The 19,035-nt window shown below is 41.4% G+C and overlaps 1 protein-coding gene across 11 annotated transcripts in view; it reads right to left on the bottom strand.

Moving 5' to 3' along the window:
• The window catches only part of RGS17 (regulator of G protein signaling 17), a 72,670-nt gene that overhangs the window by 19,467 nt on the left and 34,168 nt on the right, over window positions 1-19,035 (bottom strand). For 3 of the 11 annotated variants that reach the window (XM_074948642.1, XM_074948636.1, XM_074948638.1), the window contains exon 1: window positions 7,320-7,457. The exons of 3 other annotated variants lie outside the window; for them this stretch is intronic. Coding sequence is in view for 3 of the 8 variants with exons in the window: in XM_074948634.1 (XP_074804735.1) it covers window positions 7,320-7,438 (119 nt within the window). In the remaining 5 variants the exon portion in view is untranslated. Of the gene's footprint in view, window positions 1-7,319; window positions 7,464-19,035 lie in introns of those variants that run through there. 5 more of the 11 variants (XM_074948634.1, XM_074948635.1, XM_074948645.1 and 2 more) reach the window with 2 other exon arrangements.

Below are 19,035 nucleotides of genomic sequence, written 5' to 3' on the forward strand. Positions count from 1 at the left end.
TTCCTGGGGAAGCCATCTTAGAAGGTCTCCCAAACTCATGTTAGCAGGTTCTCTTGCAGGAGCAGATCTTGGACCAAATCTTTTGGTTTTGGTGTTGAAGGAAGAGGGATTTGCAGACATCATACTTTGGCAGAGTATCTTTCAAAGGTGCAAGTTGTCCTGCTAAATTCACGAGGAACACCTTTTAAAATCCTTTAGATGCACCTGCCAACTTGGGTAAAACCTCAGCAGAAACCAACTAAAAGTAGAAAGACAGCTAACTTCCGTATATGTGTTCAGATTTATAATGTTTTGAACTATGCAATTTACAAATATTTATACTAACATGACAGAAAGGAGTTGGCTCTGTGACTGCTCTGCTAGGTGTTAAGTGGAAACAAGGGACTGTTAAAGAAAGTAGGTATGTAACAAGTATGTGTATTTATTGGCATATAAGGATCCAATACCCTAACTGCCAACTATAGCTAAAAATGATTAGTTAGTATAAGAGCTAGGCATGCAGTTCCCACAGCGTGGAGGCAACACCAAAAAAGTTAATCTCCTGACAGGGTAAGTTAATCATCCTCAGTCTTTACTTGTTGTAAGTTTTGCATCTCTAGGGCCAGTCAAACAAATGAAGTGGTTTATGTTGGCTAAGCCTTTCATTTCTGGTTCTCCAGGTTTCTTGCTGTGCTACCACCATTCCATAGAGCATTAAGACATTCTAGCTACTGTACATTTGACAATACAGCAAGTTTGCCCACAAAGAATCTTTAACTATCCAAGAAGACAGACTATCCTTGCTGGGGATTCTATACTAAGAAGAATCAAATGAACATTCTGCAAAAGACAGGCATGCACTAGGATGATGTGCTCTTTTCCTGGAGCCAAGACACGAGATATCACTCTAAGATTGGATGAGCTTTTGAAGTTGATGGGAAAGGATCCATTTGTGATGGGTCTTATCAGCACTAATGACAGTACATCTCGGATGACTTCAGGCAACAGATGACTTCAGGGAAGGGTGCTGAAGAAAAATCATATTCAAACAATCTTCAGGGAGATCCTTCCTGTCCTGTGAGTGAATGAAGACAGAAGGCAGAAGATTCTGGAATTGAACCACTGGTTAGGTAAGTGGTGTAGGGTGGAGAGTTTTGGTTTTGTGGAACATTGGTTTCCCCTCCTGCTGAGGTGCAGGCCATCCAAACTATACAGTCCCATCTCCCCATAGAAGGTGGACCAATCTCCTTGGGGACAGGATGGCTAGATAGTCAGGAGGGTGTTAAATTAACAATAAAAGGGGATGGTAAAAGGCAGAAAGGTATGAGCGCTCAATTAGCACAAAAATAAGATTTGAGAACAAAATTAATCAAGGAACCAAAGGATATGAAGAGAATAAATTCTTTAATTATGTTCACACCAGTATTAAGAGCCTGGATAGCAAACGAGAGGAATTGCTCATTTATGAACATAAGTTTGAGCTAGGTAGTTTCACCAAAACCTAGAGGGATGAGTCACATGACTGGAATGTTATAGCCATTGATTTTAACCGCTTTAGGAAGGATCAAGTGGGTAAAAGGATCAAGAGGAGGAATGACACTATGTCAAAAGTGGCATCATCTGTTTCCAAGTCATTGCTAACTCAGAAGAAAATGTTCTTGAATGCTTATGGATCAATATCCTAACAGATAAAGCACAAGATAGGGTAGTAATTGGTGTCTGTTACAGACCATCAAATCACGCTAGGGAACAGGATGAATGCCTGCTTGCGCACCTAACTATCAAGCTTAGGGGAAAAAAGCTGAGTGATTGGGGAGGTGGGATTTCAATTTGAGTGACATATGGGGATCTCATGCTGCCAGTATTAAAACATCCTTGGAATTTCTGAGTGTTATAGATGACTATTTCCTAACTCAAAAAACTTTGTAGCCAACATCTGTGATTTCTATATTAGACCTTGTCTTGACAGAGAAAGAGAAATTGATTACAGAACCAAACATTAATGGTAGTTTAGGTACAAATGATCATAATTTGATCACATTTCTAAAGTGCAAAAAGAATAAAGTCCAAACTAATTATATACATTTGGGACTTTAAAATGGCCAATTTCACAAAGCTGAAATTAATTATGAGAGAAATCAACTTAAAGGAAGAATTTAAACCAGAAAAAGTATGTGTGATAATTGTGAATTATTCAAGAACACTTTACTAGATGCCCCAAAAGCTATAATTCCACAATCAAGGAAGAAGGTCATACTGGTTAAAAACACCTAACTGGTTTAGAGGAGACGCAAATGCAGTGATCAACCAACCAACCAAACAACTCAATAACATATATCTGTATATAACAAATGGATGAAAGGGAAGTTGGTAGTAATGAATGTAAAGCAGAAGCCAGGAATTGTAGAAAATTTATATGGGAATCAAAGAGATACAAGAAGAATTTGATGGTCAGCAGAATTAATGACAATAAGAAGGAGTTTTTTAAGTATATTGTGAACTGAAAGAATCCTAACAATTTTATTGGTCCATTATTAGATGGAAATGGTAGAATTATCAATAATAATACCGAAAAGGCAGAACTGTTCAATAAATATTTATGTTGCGTATTTGGGGGAAAAACAGAAGATGTAGTCATATCATAGGATAAGATTCTTTCCATTCCAATAGTAACTCTGGAGGACATTAAATAGCAGCTACTAATGTTAGACATTTTAAAATAATCGCACCTAGGTAACTTGCATCCAAGAATTTTAAAAAGAGTTGGCTGAGGATCTCATTGGACCACTAATGTTGATTTTCACTAAGTCTTGGAACACTGGGGAAATTCCAAAAGACAGGAAAAAAATGAATGTTGCACCTATATTGTGAAGGGTAAATGGGATACCTGGTAATTATAGGCTCGTCAGTCTGACATCGATCCGGGGCAAGATAATGGAGTGGCTGATATGGGACTCGATTAATAGAGTAAAGGAGGGTAATAGAGCTGGTGCCAATCAACATTGTTTTATATGAAGTGGGTCTCGTCAAACTAACTTGGTATTTTTTTAATGATATTACAAGTTCAGTTGATAAAAGTAACCGTGGTGATGTAATATACTTAGACTTCTGCAAGGTGTTTGACTGGGTACTGTGCAACATTTTTATTAAAAAATTACAACAAACACCAAATTAACGTGGTGCATGTTAAATAGTTTAAAAATTGGCTAGCTGATAGCTCTCAAAATGCAATTGTAAATGGGGAATCATCATCGAGTGGGTTTACTTCTAGTGGGATCCCCCAGGGATCAGTTCTTGGCCCTGCACTATTTAAAATTTTTATCAGTGACCTGGAAGAAAACATAAAATCACCACTGCTGAAGGTTGCAGATGACACAAAAATTGAGAGTGGTAAATATTTCAGAGGACAGGTCACTGATACAGAGCGATCTGGATTGCCTGGTAAGCTCTATGTAAGCAAACTACACATTTGAATATGGCTAACTGTAAATGCATCCATCTAGAGTGAAAGAACATAGACCGTACTTACATGATGGAGGTGAAAGAGTGACTGAAAGAGACTTGGGGGTCACGTTGGATAAATCAGCTGTACATGAGCTCCCAGTGAGACACTGTGGCCAAAAGGGCTAATGCAATCCTTGGATGCATAAACAGGGGAACTCCAAGTAGAAGCAGAGAGGTTACCTTACCTCTGTTGGGCATTGGTGCTACTGCTGCTGGAATACTGTGTCCATTTCTGGTGTCCACAATTGAAGGATGTTGGTAGGTTAGAGGAGGTTCTGAGAAGAGCCCTGAGAATGCAGGGGGCTTAAATGATTAGAAAAGATACCTTCCAGTGGTAGATTCAAGGAGGTAAGGGGTGACTTGGTTACAGTCTACAAGTACCTACATGGGGTATAGATGTTTAATGATAGGCTCTTTAATCTAGCAGAGACAGGTATAATACGATCCAATGCCTGGAAGCTGAAGCTAGACAAATTCAGAATGGAAATAAAGCACACATTTTTAACAGTGAGAATAATTAACCACTGGAACTATTTACCAAGGGTTGTGCTGGATTCTCCATCACTGGCAATTTTCAAATCAACATTGGATTTTTTTTTTAAGAGATGCTCAAGTTCAAGAGGAATTATTTTGGGGAAGTTCTATGGCCTGTATTACACAGGAAGTGAAACTAGATGATCACAGTGGTCCATTCCAGCCTTGCACTCTAGGAATGTGTTTTTACTTGGAGTGAAATGGTTAACGGAAAGGGGCAGTTTCTCTCCCACCTCTCCCTGTAACAGCCAGCATTGACAACCCACATCAATGGCGCTGGAACACTTTTTATAGTGGGGGTGCAGAGAGTCAGCTAACTGTAAAGCAATGGTCCCCAAACTTTTTACTCATGCTCCCCTTTACCCTGTCTGCGCCCCAGTCCCCCAGAGCTGGGGCCAGGAGTGGGGCCATGGCTCCGGGAGGGGAGGATGCAGATAGGGGCAAGGGGGCTGAGGCTGGGGCCACAGCTGGGGGCAGCATGGGGCCAGCGGCCGGAAGTGGAGCCCCGGGCAGGGGGCCAGCAGCTGGGCGTGGAGCCCCGGGCGGGGCCAGGAGCAGAGCCCCTGGGGGTGCTTCAGCACTCCCCGCACCTCTAATTCCTGCCCCTATGACCAGCACCTTTTAAATTGCTAATGCTTACTACCACTAGACTTCCAGTGCTATTGGAAATAGCTTCCAAAATTAACAGGAGCCACTTATTTAAAAAATACATAGTTTAAAAAATATAACCCACAACATAACTAATCATTTTCATAAGGTACACGGAATAGCTTTCTGAATAAAGACCTAATGCTGCTAACAAGTTCTCTATTAGGAAAGATATTATTTCCACAAACAAAGGTGTGGGTATTTGACTAAGTTGCTATGTAAACAGAGTCTTAATCCTCATTTGACTTTAACACTGGGTGGAATGAAAGAAAACTGAAATATCACATGACTCGCTAGGATATTTTTAGAACTGTAATGACTTGTCCAGAGCTGTCAGCTAATGAACTAGCACCTTGAACAGATACAGCCTTGTTATTGACAAAAGTGAAAGCATTCATTATAAGCTACGCAAGCCATGCTCCGAGGTGGGCAAGTATTGTACTTATTTTTTAACAGCAAGGAGATTGAGGCACAGAGAGGGTAAGCGATCTGAATTGTCTAATGTCACACATGTTGCTGGCAGAGCTGGAAATAGCCAACAGCATCAGTACTGGCAGGTTCAATTAGAGCATTGTCACCAGTAATGAACCCAACAACGTCTCCATAAAGCCATCTGGTGAGATTCATAATACTCCAGATATAAGAACTGATGGAACTGGGGAGAGTCTGGGTAGGTTTAAGGCCAGTATAGTCTGTTATGATAATCTAATATGACTTCCTGCATAATATGGCTCCAGAGAATTTCTTGCCTGCAATGATAATCTGCAAGTCAGGTTTCTCATGTAGGTTTTTTTATATATATAAAAGCTATTAGAGACAGTGAGTGAGAGAAAGAAAGTAGCATGCTGGCTCCTTGTAGCCATAAACAAGCTCACAAGACAAATTCCACACTAAAACAAATATTTCATTTTGACTCAAGTTCTAAAAGGGCCAAAATTGCCTTTCAGAAATGACTCCCCCTCAACCCCTCCCACACCTTCTTTGGGCTTCAATCACAGATTCAGAAGTTAGAGATGGGAGACCCATTTGGTCATCATTCTGCCCGTGCAGGATTTATTTTCACCATTATATTGTCCAGGTTAGTTTTAAGAATCACAAGCAATGGCATTTCCACTACATCCCTCAAGCTAGCCTGTTAGACTTTACTTTTAAGATGGAAACTAGGCTTACCCAGACAGGGTTCTTCATGCACAATCAAGTCCACATTCAGAAAAAACGTCAGGATATGATCAGCAATAAACACTTCTACAAAAGCAGTTGAGAGTACACCCAACATTGTAATGCAATGATGGATCATATCTAGATTGACTATGCACAAGCTGTTCAAATGTATGGGAACTGCATACTACCCTGAAGGCTCTCCAAGGGAAACAAAGCTCTAAGGATGTGTGAGGAGAACTGATTATTCAAATATCTATCCCAGTGCAGCCTATAAAGATCCATAAGCAAAGTTGATACTTATGGCCCTGCATACCCTTTACACAGGCCAGAGGAGAGCAGAGGCAGCTCAGTGCTTGTCTTCACATTTAAGACCCTTCAAGCCTCTCTGTGTTGTATGGAGTGAGCATATAGCAAGAAGCAGGATAGCTTCCTAATAGCATGTCCTCACTAACTCTTTCTTGTTCCCATGGATCCTCTGGTTCTGTGAGAGCTGGACGTTTGTGCCGCTCTGTTCCTGCTCCTGTGGCAAAGAGGAGGACGTGGCAGGGAAGAGGTTCAGAAGAAGCTGTGCCATTGTGATATTTGGTACCCTCTGATGTGCATTTTTAGATGCAGGAAAAGGAGCAAATGGCTGACTTAAGTGTAAAATAGGAGAGATGTACACAGAATGGCCACTCCAAAAAGACTCAGATGATTATATCTTTGCATAGGCCCTGAACAATTCTGAGAGTAGCTTTATGCTACATTAGGACTAGCCATGTGCGTAAAGTTAAGCATGTATATAAATTGGAGCCTTCTATATTACGGCAACAGACACCTTAGACATACAGCGCAGCGAAATGATTAACTGAAGTTATTTCATAGACTTAAGCTTCAAACTCCGCAATCCAACTCTTCCTTTAAGAATAGCTGAGTAGCAACGACTTTCCCTGCTAAAACAGTGCTTTTTGCTAGTTGAAAGATCACAGTGGAAATCCATTTTTTTAATGTTCTCAGACTAGAGAATTTAGTTAACAATTTATTAATTGAACAACTAAATTGCTGCAGCTCTATATAGTTCTCATTTCTGCCCATTTACCGCCCAATGAATGCAAAGACAAAGTGTTCTGAAACATTTCTTATAGTTTAGAGGGAACAATTTAAATACTAAAAAATACAAACTGAAACAAGAGTGTCTTAAATGTAAAATTAAGACATTTTCAAGATCATCTGCCCATCTGAGTTTTACACCTGCTACTTCCTCATTTTATGATAGTAACTTTGGAGAGGGGGCAAAATTAAAGTCGTATTTTCAATGCCCACTCCCTCATCTGTAACACAAGCGGTCCAGAAAGAGCAGAGAACTATTTAATAAAATTCTTGTGTCGAAAAATAAAGTCTGACTTTCAGCAGTGCGACTCTCAGAGAATTCCATACATTCCCAGCAACTGGCAGTTTTCACTCTCTTTGTTTACCTGTGTTGGATATGATACCAAGTACACTACGGGACATACCATGAGCAGCTGCAACAACAGCACCAACAAAAGCAACATGTGTTGTTGGGCCTTTGGTTTCCAGGTGCTTGAGACACGGCAGATGTTCCTTCATTTTGTGACTGCTGCCTTTTTCTCATTTCAGCTACTTCAGTACCCAAGCGGCTACAAGAACACAGACATAAGAGATTTATAGAATTACTACAGACAAACATGAAGTACAATCACATTTTCTACATTAGTTGTATTAAGTCTCTCAAAAACTTTTGGCAATGAAGACAAATACCCATCATCTGTGCTGCCTAAGTAGTAATTTTACAATACAAACATTTTGCTAAAACACTATATTCCGGTGACATGCTTATGCTACAGTACTTTAGGGTTGCGCCTGTTCTTGTCACTTTGAGTAGAATAAGAGGCTGCTTGTTAGCCTTACAATCACTAGCACACACCTCACCAATTGTATAGCACTTTGTTAGCCCTTAAAATATCAACAACGATATGACTATTCAACTTTTTTTTTGTTTTTTCCATCTCTCTAAAATTATTGCAAGATGGTAATTCACTTAAAACATGAGCCTGGCTTTGATCTTTGTTATTCCAGTGTAAGCTAGAATTAAACTGCCCTGAAGTCTGAACTGGAACATTACAACTAATGCGCTGCGTCAGTCGGGGCCAATACCTATTATTTACCATTAATTAGTCCAGATTAGCATTACCGTGGGTTTGGCTACTGGAGTTATCTGTGCATCCAAGGAAAAGTAAACATTTCAAAATCTTTCCCAGTGTTAGGCTTTTTGGCTAGGCAAGTTTTTCCTTCCCTCATCACCAGTACTTCCCAGATTTTCTTAAACCAAGCTACTTTTTCCTTCCAGTGGTTTGTACTTATTCCAGATGGAATTAATATTCCATGTATTAGCTGAACTTTTCAAATGAGGAGAATAAGAGTAAAGGGATTTTAGATTTTATTAAGGGATTTTTTTCCACTGGTGCACACAATATGACTCAGTTTGCATACACCAAAACAGCAGCAGTGAAAGTTAAATCTTAAATGGCTTATTTCTAAAATCACTGAAGTATTTTCAGCACTACATTTCATAACAGTAGCTAAGGGAGTCTGTGGTTATACAGCCACACATTCCCACCTGTCATGTGACAGGGATATTAATTACATCGAGTCAGGTTGAGAGACTGGGACTTGGAACCATTTCAGTTTTTTGCCAGAATCGATGTGCTTACAGACTCTTGTACCTTTCTTAAGTGAGTTACTCACAAGCTCCATCCCCTCTCCCAATCCCCCCCCCACCCAAGCCCACAATTGTCTACACCAGCAGTTTTAAACCAGAGGTCTGGGGCTCCCTGTGGGGGCTACAAGCAGATGTCAGGGGGTCTGCCAAGCAGGACTGGCAGTAGACTCACTGGGACCTAGGGCAGAAAGCCGAAGCCCTGCCGCGCAGGGCTTAAGTCCAGGACTTTAAGTCCACCAACTGCAGCTGAAGCCGAAGCCTGAGCAGTTTAGCTTAGCTTCACGGGGGGCCCCCATGGCATGGGGTCACAGGCAATTGCCCTGCTTCCTACCCCCTAACTCCGGCCCTGGCTTTTATATGCAGAAAAACAGTTATTGAGGCACAGGTGGGCTGTGGAGTTTTTATCGCATGTTTGGGGGGCTCAGAAAGAAAAAGGTTGAGAACCCCTGGCCTACACTATTATTTAATACAAGTGATTTGGACTAATACAAGGCTTGTGTTTTGCAGGGGGTTGAGAGCATGGTAGATTGACCACACTTGTGTCTTTATAGTCCCAATATAATGTGCAGGGATCTTGGTGGCACAGAGGGTTAGGGCACTATTTGCCCTCTGCAACCCCATCAAGTTCATTTTTGGTCACAGTTGATACAAGTTTGGAGCCTCAACCTCATTTTACAGTATGTTTATCTGAAAATACAAAACATTGCTTTAATTTGACGCGATTGGCTGTCTGCTCTATCGACGTTCAAGACTAGAATAGCAGAGGGTGTTGTTCCCACTGACTGAGGTGCACTTGCAGAGCTTACACAGCACCTGGCTCAAGTCAATGCTATCAGTCCTACACTTCTGTGAGCATGACATTCCCTCAGTTCCTATAAGGGAAAGTCTACAAGCAGTCAGCAAATCCCCAGGGTGGTGGTGCAAGCCAGACATTCATTTACTGAGCACAGTTGTGCGGGGGTGAGCAGGAGTCAAGCTTTTCGTCTTTGCTTGCTTTGGCTGTTAACTACTGTATTTGCAAATATCAGACCTGATCCTATTGTCTTCTCTGACAAAACTCCCATTGATTCATTAAGTGTTTAGGCTGTAGGAGAGGGATTATCAAACTCATTCTTTGGATATATTCAGTGATTGAGCTATGGAATGTAAACAGTGACTTAGTCATATGATGGGGATGCCTTTTGTCTGATCCAGGTTATGAAAATGAAGTTTCGAATTCTAAACTCAGATCAATCTAGTGATATGATGGTTTGACTGGAACCAAATGTAAGGGAATGACAATGGAGATCCAAAATTATGTGACCTGATTTTGAACAGAGATTCTGTGATAGTGATGCAAAGCTGGAATTACAAATTTTGAGTTTGCATTTTAGCTTTTGAAAGGTCTCACTCTTCCTGAGATCCCAGAGTGAAATTAGCTCTGTGCTGGGCATGAACACTGTGGAAATAAGGGGCAAAAGTCCATCTCCCCAATAGAAGCAGCATCTCTTCCGAGCACTACAAAGGAGATTAGATAGACTCTCCTGTACCAGGCAACACACCGTGGGCCCAATTCCCTTCTCACTGTTTTACATCTGGATATTTCCATTTGCTTCAATTTTATGACTTCCAATTTGTGAGATCAGAATCTGGCTCCATTTTACACAAGAGGTTCAGTTCACTTTCTAGGGGTTATCTAGGTACTCTGGCCCTCATCACCATAGCATCTGAGCATCTCATAATAATCAATGGATTTTATCCTCACAGTGCCCCTGTTAGGCAGGAAAGAACTATTCCCATCTTACAGATGCAAAAGTGTACAGGGTAGAGGGTAGATTAAGTAACTGAGTAACATGTACATAAAATTTTAAAGCAGCAAAGCAAGAGAAATGTATGTATCCTTTGTGTGCAGTGAGACCCATATTAGCTTAAGATGAAATGAACAAACCCTGTAAAACTTAGTGCTGTCAACTCCATACAACTGACAATGAGCCTGACTCCAAGTCTCCTACGGACATATTTAAGACATAATTACCAAAAACTTCACTGTAATTAGCACAGAAATCCTCTAGCACACAGAGCAATATCTTGGGAAGAGACCTCAAAACGAAGGGAATCTATTAAATAACATTTGCTTCATTACACACCTTACAACTGAGAAAGCATAATGGATATTGACTGAGGAGTTCAAACCCCAAATGGTTCATCCTAGAGGATGAAGAGAAGATCCTTCACAACCCCTTTCACATTCCTGTCCCCCACCATCTCACATGGGGCTTTCACTTAAGTTCTTAAATCTCTTCCCCAGAAATCCCCAAGATACAGCATTCTTCACTCTCCTGCCTTTTGGACATTCCACCAGACCCAGGCCACATCAACTCAGTTGCTCTCTTGGCTCCTCTCCTCCGACGCATCAAGATCAAGCTTCTTGTCCGTGCTTCAAAGCCACACAGAACAGCCCCTCCTCGTATCTGAGCTGTTTTTTTTTTTTATATTGTCTCATCCGCCATCAATTGTTTTGATACCCCATTTACCTGCAACTCCTATAAGTGTCCCTGCACTTTCTTCCACACTTCCCCTTACATTGGAAAGTCCTTCCTGATTTGCAAACTTCCCCCCCTTCCCCAACCCTCACACCTCATTTAAGTCTGTCCCCCATCACCCTACTGCTGCAACATCTACAAGAAGTTAACGAAGACATCCATTTAGTCAAATAAAATCCACCCTCTTTATTTCATCATGCAGTGAAATAGTCCTTGTTTGAGGCAGTGTTTGAGGGAGGTTTAGGTTGGACAGAGGAAAAACTTCCTAACTGTCATGGTGGTTAAGCACTGGAAAAAATTGCCTAGGGATGCTGTGGAATCTCTATCATTGGAGGTTTTTAAGAGCAGGTTGGACAAACACCTGTCAGAAATGGTCTAGATAATACTTAGTCCTGCCATGAGTGTAGGGGACTGGACTAGATGACCTCTCGAGGTCCCTTCCAGTCCTATGATTCTATAATTTTAGTGATGTTACCCCAACCTTCCCTACCCCATTGTGTCTTGATGCTCTCTCATTATTGTCTAATTTACCAGAGCTCCTAAGGGCATAGATCACGGATGGAACCCCTGCTCCAGCCCCTTTACGCCTCATAAAAGGTCTAGAGAAGTATAAAGGGGCCCTGAGAGCCCTAGAGCCAGCTTGGGAAGGATTTCCCCTAACTCAGGTACTGCAGAAAACAGCTGTACAGCTGCCTCCCAAGGACCACCTTACAACTCTGGAACATGAGGCATGTAGGGGGCAGAAGGGTCATTCTGGAGCAGGGCACCAGCAAACTACACTGCAGAGATTCTGGGCTGTGCAGTGGGCCCCTTGGGCAGTCCCAGGGAGTTTGCCATAACTTAGATATTTCTGGTGGTCATGGGATATCTACACTATATTGGGGGCCTCTTCAGCCCCTGGAGCAGCCCAGGATTAGATAACAAAGATATTTTAAAGTCACCTATCCCCATTCTGCCCTGGGCTGAGAATTCTGTGCTGTAGCTCTCAGAAGTGCAGCAGACACTCTCCCCTCCAATGTCTATTTTGGAGAGGCCCTTACGACATGTGGAGGAGCTGACAACCAAGTCACTTTTCTGTGGAATAGGCAGTGAATGATCCTTCTTTTGTGGTAAGTTATGAGCAAAACATTGCAGCTTTCAGGATAGGATTGCCACAGAGTCAGTCTAAGTAACATGCCTTTTTCAAGATGCTGAGGGGGAAAAAAAGAATGAGACAGGTAGCAAATTAGGGATGTTCAAAGGATGTTGAGGGTGCTCAGATCTTTGCAGAGTCACATCCTTGGCCCTTAAAAATATTTTCTTTGAATGATCTGGCACACCAGCTCTTCTCCACTGCTCTGCTTCCTTTAACTTTACCAATAAAGGACCAAATCCTCAGCTGATTAAGTTAACACAGCTCCACTGACTTCAGAGCAATGCCAGTTAGTACCAGCCCAGGATGTGGTTCTATACATTTCTTATAGCCACACTTCAGATTATTATTCTGGCCTATTTCATATTCTTTAGATACCACTCTTGCTAATCTGTGTGTATTTCATAACATGAGGGATGTTGTAGTTCTCCCAAAAAACAAGCATTAAGATGCATATGAAGATAAAAAGTGTGCATAGTTACGACACCCAGCCAACATTAATGCCCTACCCTATAGTGACGGCATGCAATACCCATACAATGAATGAGGCATTTTAGGGTTTGTGGTCTCAGAATAAAGTCAAGTCTTAAAGAAAAAACATTTAGATTTTCCACATGTCCACTTCCCTCTTCATGACATCACCACAGGGCAGAATTATTTTATAATGCTTCATTTGGAGATAATTACAAAATTCCAATAGTATTTTATTACTGATATATATTCAACTTTAACTCTATTACAACGGTTTGCCTGGGATTTTTTTTTAAAGAGACATACAAATGATGACTAACTACTCAAAACACCCAACAGAGAACGCCAGCATGCAATATTTCTATTTATTTGCTATCTAGCATCAGTCTTAAAATAGTGTTTTATTTAAAGGTGGACCCACTGGTGTATCAGAGCAGTGCAAACCTGCCAGAGTGCACCAGCCTGTTAAGCTGGTTTACAGCAGCTTGCGCTGCTCTTGTGATGCAAAGCAGAACAGATTTGGCCCTTCCTTTACAAGGTAGTCATGTTTTTAGGGGGCTGTGTTAGTGAGACCAGTGCTAAGTGAAGGCAGGCAGGAAGAATACAGTCCTAGTGTCTCTCCCGGCACTCCTGCCTCCTTTCCCCTAGCAGTGCTGCCTCAATGCACAGTGGAGCCAAGGCCGCATGCCATGGGGAACCTTTCAAGCACTGATGCCCAAGCTAGCATGCAGCTACAGAATATTTAAAGAGCAGTGACAGTTGGCTCAAGTAATCTACCATCGAGAACTCTAGACTTGTGTCCAGTCTCCCTCACACCAACTCATTATAACCAATAGACTTTGCAAGTTAGTTGTAGAGGAAGCGTTGTTGGTTGAATTACCTTCTATGTCACAATGGCCCCACTTGAGTTATCTCAGCCTAGAAGTTAGAAGCAATTAACTTAGCTTAACTGCCACTTAGTTTCTTAAAATATCAATTATGCATAAGATTTAAATGCATTGCAGTTATATAGAAAGTGTTTGCATTATGCCCTAGTTAAGATCATTTGGGAAGAAGAGACTGACAGATGCCAAGTTTCTTAAAGAACCTCTTTAAATTGCAACTCAAACTGATTAACACATTTACTTGTAAGTTCTCCAGAAATTCATTCTGCACTCCATAAGTTCTGTACATTTGAGGATACACTATTTTGTACTAACCCCCTCACTCACAAACCAAGAGGTTGAATCCCTGCTTTAAGTGCAAAATTAACTGCTTGAGCTACGGAGTTACAAGAAGCAACTACATAATATACAGTGTTAATGTAACGTACCCGTCAGCGTGTTAACATAGAACAGGAGAGGTCAGTCCAGAGGATGTGTATGTGATAGCTCTTGAGCTAGAGAGACAGGCTTTCTAGCTAAGTCCTGGAGACTAATGCTTTATACTTTGAAGGCCTCTCAGTGTTTGCAAAGATGACAGCCATCATATTATGAAGCCATGATTTTCTTTAGTTTTCAGCGGGGTCATGTAAATACCTCATCCTGCCTCAAACACTTGTACTCCCCCAAATTACTTCTTCTCCATTATGAATGACAGGTCTAAGCCTCCTCTGGGTCCATCCCTTTTACAGTTCTATGTTGTAAAATACTTGCTTGTCTCTGAGAGCAGACTACTGCTCCGCCGACTAACTTTTCTTCTGAAGGTGGAGCTCTCAAGTAGCTTCATAATAAGTCTTATCGCCTCCCCATGACAATAAGTTTTGACGGCAGCTGCTCTTGCTGCACCTAACCCTTGCCCAAATGAACTCCAAGACATGTGAGTTTTCCGCACATAGAACATCTTTCTTATGTCAGACCCTTCTATTCTGGATATGTTTGGCCCTTCATCCTGGCTTTTTAAAAACTGGTTGGAACATGGTCATACAACAATCTGAGGTCACACAGAAACTCCCTGGCAGTAATTCATTTCACCGTCAGATATTCTCAAAAGCAGAGTAGTTTTGCTTTCATGCATCACATTGCATCAGTTTTCACTGGCAGTCATACCGTTTGTAGAGCCGGCTCCTACATCAGTCTAGAATGCCTGATCTTTGGCCCCTACTTTAAATTGGTCCTAGCCTGCTCTGGTACACAAGCCCCGCAAACTCTTGCATTTAAAAGTCTACTCTTCATACATTTTTCTCTGTTTCCTCTGTTATAGGAGCAAGCATTTTTCAATTTGTGAATCACTGAATATAGTAAGTGGAATTGTAGGGAGAGGAAGAATTGCTCTCAGAGAGTTATAATTTGGTCACATTCTAAACAAGTCAATCTTTTGAAAAAACAAAAACAAAACTGTTTCCCTAAATGCTAGCCACATGAAGTAGGCATATGCCGCCTCTTTTCAGAACTGGACCCCTTGTGTCCAGGAGCGAAGACAATGCCTCCTAGGATATTAAGAAATTACATAGAAGCTGTTCAAATATTTAATATTTTATTGGACTATCTGGGAATGCTAACTCAGCCCTACCAAAACCAGCTTGTGTAATTTGTTTGGACACTGCAGAGACCTTGCTCCGTGTACAACAATCTCTTTGTATGAATCTGCCAGACAGCCTTCATGGTTGAGAAGGTTGACTGACATGTCTTGTTATCATTTTATAGTGAACTGAGTATCCTTACGACGCCCCACTTAAGTCTCTACATTACAGTGCAGCTATGGATTAATACTTCTAAACCAGGCAATATTACCCAGCTACTAAAGATTAAGCCTGACAGTAATGACTTATTTAAAAGTTTGAGATGGGTACATGCACAGTTTTTTGCTTCAGTGTTTAAAAGGAAGCTTAAAACACTAAACAAGCCGTGCTAAAATTATGAGAAGCACTCTGCAGCCTTCAGGAGCATTTTATAAGTGCAGGATGTAAAACTCACCTGGAAGCCTTCCATATTTCCGAAGCATATTTTATATTTGTATGTGTGGCACAGCATCGGAGATTCCCATTTGGTGCTTCACTTATCTATCCTGTTTCTCTGGCTAGTATGAGTGCAGCTGACTTTGCCAAGTGAAGCCGTTGGTTGCAACTGGTGAAAAAGTTATTTTCCCTCCAGAGAGGGCTTGCAGATCCTGACATAAACATCTTTGGTCAAGTGTATAATGTACTCCACTGAGAGCTTACTCATGGGAGCCTTGAATGACACAGAAAGCAAGCAGCTTTCCTGAAGCCACCACTGTTGTAGCTCCTACATAAGCATTAGATTCTCAGTGCACTAAAAAAGCCAGATCTCATTTCACAGTTCTACTTATTTTACTGCTTTGTGACCCGCATACATCCTGTACAATTTAATCAGAAATTTTACAATTAGAATAAGTAGGTCAGTCAAAGAATTTTGACTAGAGTAAGGAAAGCAAGATATTTGTTCAAGATAATTTTTTTTAAAAACACTGAGGCACAATCTCTGCAGCATAGAGAGCCATTTTGGTAAGCTACCAGGAGTAACAGCAAATTTGTGTAGATATAGAATTTTAATCAGATAACTACACACATCTTTCATTTAGAGAGATTTAAGTATACTATACAACAGTAAACAGACTGCAAAATCAAAGCATGCTTTGGGAAGGAATATCAATGGGACAACAAACTCTCAAACCAATTGAGGGGGCCATACTTTTTATGCAATGAGAGTTAAAGTGTCAGGTGCTAGGCATTTGATTTGTTCAGAGTAACATTAGAAGATGTCAGTCCACAATATAAGCACTTCTAGAGACGGTTCAATGAACAGCGTCCCACAAATTTTCCTCCAGGGCAGATTGGAAGAGGCCCTGGGGGCTTTTCGCCTTCCTCTGTAGCATAGGGCACAGGTCACTTGCTGGAGGATTCTCTGCACCTTGAAGTCTTTAAACCATGATCTGAGGACTTCAATAGCTCAGACACAGGTGAGAGGTTGATCAAAGGAGTGGGTGGGTGAGATTCTGTGGCCTGCGTTGTGCAGGGGATCAGACTAGATGATCATAATGGTCCCTTCTGACCTTAATATCTATGAATTTATGAAAAAAAAAGATTTTGTCTCTAGTTATGGATCGTAGTTATCAGAGTTCTCAGCTCTAATGTAAGTATTTATTTCCTCTTCTGTTTCTTGGTTTCAGGCAAAAAACAAAACAAAAACAGTATCTACAGTCTCATTCTATCTGGAGTCACAGTATTGAAACACTTATCAGCTGTTCCAGTGTTTCCGGCATTATTTCTGGCAACAGCATCTCATTCACTTCTCATCCCCTCAAATGAGGTAGTAAAAAAGCTTTACCCTTATTTTTCATCTTTATCCCTAATGGTCAGCTTTGTATGCAGACTCAGTTCTTGCTTCTATAATTATTGAAGGGATTTGTCTGGAAACCCAGTATTCGTTGTGGTCTGAGTTCTTCCATGCTCTGCTTCTAGTTGCTGCTTTGTTTACCTGTTAATTATGCTTCCTGGCCATGGGTCTTGCTAGACTGATTGCTGCCACCATGTTTCATGTGCTGCATGATGGATAACATGGAAGGACTCCATCCTTCTAAAACTAAATTGGCTCTTTATTAAGAGAATTATTTAAAGCAGCATTGCAACTGTAGCTAGCATTCAAACCATGTGCATGCAGACCGACTAACTAATGCCTCCCTCATACTCTTCACTCCTGCAACCTGTACACCTCCTAAACTCCATGCAGGTTGCTACAGGCTATGGGCACAGACAAGGGTTATACAATCAGAGACACTGATGAAAGGTCAGATATCGGAGTTAGTCAGAACCATGACAGTAGTACAGGCTTGAGGTGAGTTCTCTTCTCCCCTCACTTTCCCTGTTAAGGAGCAAACACCAAGCCTCAAAGAAAGCAAAGGCATAGAAATCAAATAGTGACATCATCAAGAAAATGAAAGGGCAGCAGACATCAAAGGATGAGGATAAAGAAGATATCCTTAGATCTAGCTAGCAGAAGGTAATGACTCACCTTTGTCAGGGAATTAACAATGGACAAGGTACAGACAGCAAGTGGGGCTGGTTGATAATTTGGAAGTTTCTGGGTTTGTTATGCTACAATCCCAGCCCCACCTTCCCAAATAAACACTTTCTAAAAAAAAAAAAAAAAAGGTTTGTTTTGGTCAAAAGTGTGGCTGGAGAAAACAACCAGCTTTCATGACAAGTCAAAGCAGAGCAAGTAAATCTCATGCTCCTGGCCTATGGAGGCAAAGGATGATGAATAAATACTGTTTAGAAAGGTAGAGTTGAAAACCATGGAAAGTCACTAAGTATTTAAAGCATACCCAGACCTTCTTCAGAAATGCTCAGCTGGGTGAGAAAAAGGAAGAGTAGAAAGTATGAATACAGGGGAAAGCCAACACTGGCAGAATTGGAGAGGTAAATTTTCACATGGGTATAAATTAGGAAGAAGTCAGTTTGCCTCCTCCTCCTGATTTCTCTTCAATTCTTTCAATATGGGCACTGCTTTAAGAACACTCTTTATTTATTAGTCAAATGTTGGGAAAGGGGTTGCAAATATTTGGCTTACTCCTACAGGAATTTGTTGGAGACTTAGGGTAAAGTTTTTTCAAAAGTGCTTAAGTGACTTTTGAAAATCTAGGAGTTTAAGTGTTACAAACCGTGGGTGAGGTCCCTGGTAAACACTTACCAGGGTGCAGTACTGGATCCAACCTTCATGTCCCACATGCTATTGGCTTGTTGGGGCTAGGCAGAGTTTAGGTACTATTTCTTTGGCCCTGGGCACCTAGACTCTCACTCCAGGTGCAGATTCTGTGTCTGACACTGCTCTTGGTTCTGGGGACCCTGTGGTCCACTTTTGTAGGCCCTGAAACCAGAGCTGGATTTCCCAAGCCTCCCTGGTCACTACTACACATTCCCAGAGTTCCACCAAATCTGTGGATTTACTGTTTCCCTCTTCAGGGATTCTGACAGTGAAAACAAGTAACACAGGCTCGACAAGGAATTTCTAAACACAAAGCGATGTAGGAGCACAAGAGATCTACAGATCTATGGGAAAAACAAAACTTGCATGCAAATCCCTGCCTCTCTTTCCTCACCACTCCAATTGCCCTTTGGGGTTTGGTCAGTGTCTGTTCAGGGAGTCCAGGATTCCTCTTCTTCTCAGCCTTGTTTGCTTCTGGTCCTGGCCTGCTCCCCTGGCTTGAGTAAGTTCTTTTTATGAAGTTGCAATTCCCTTTGTCAGATCACCTTGGTGACTTCAAGTCCCTGGCCAGGTAATCTGGTGCTTGGAACCCTTTCTTCCTGGTGAGCTGGTAAACTCCTAGGCATTGTCCTGCTAGTGCAAGATTATTTAATTGTTGATGGTCCTTAACTGTCCTGTTTAGGGGCAGACACCCATGTGCCACTCCCTCTGCCCTTAACATGA

The sequence above is a fragment of the Natator depressus genome, chromosome 3, assembly GCF_965152275.1.
Source record: "Natator depressus isolate rNatDep1 chromosome 3, rNatDep2.hap1, whole genome shotgun sequence".
NCBI lineage: Eukaryota > Metazoa > Chordata > Testudines > Cheloniidae > Natator > Natator depressus.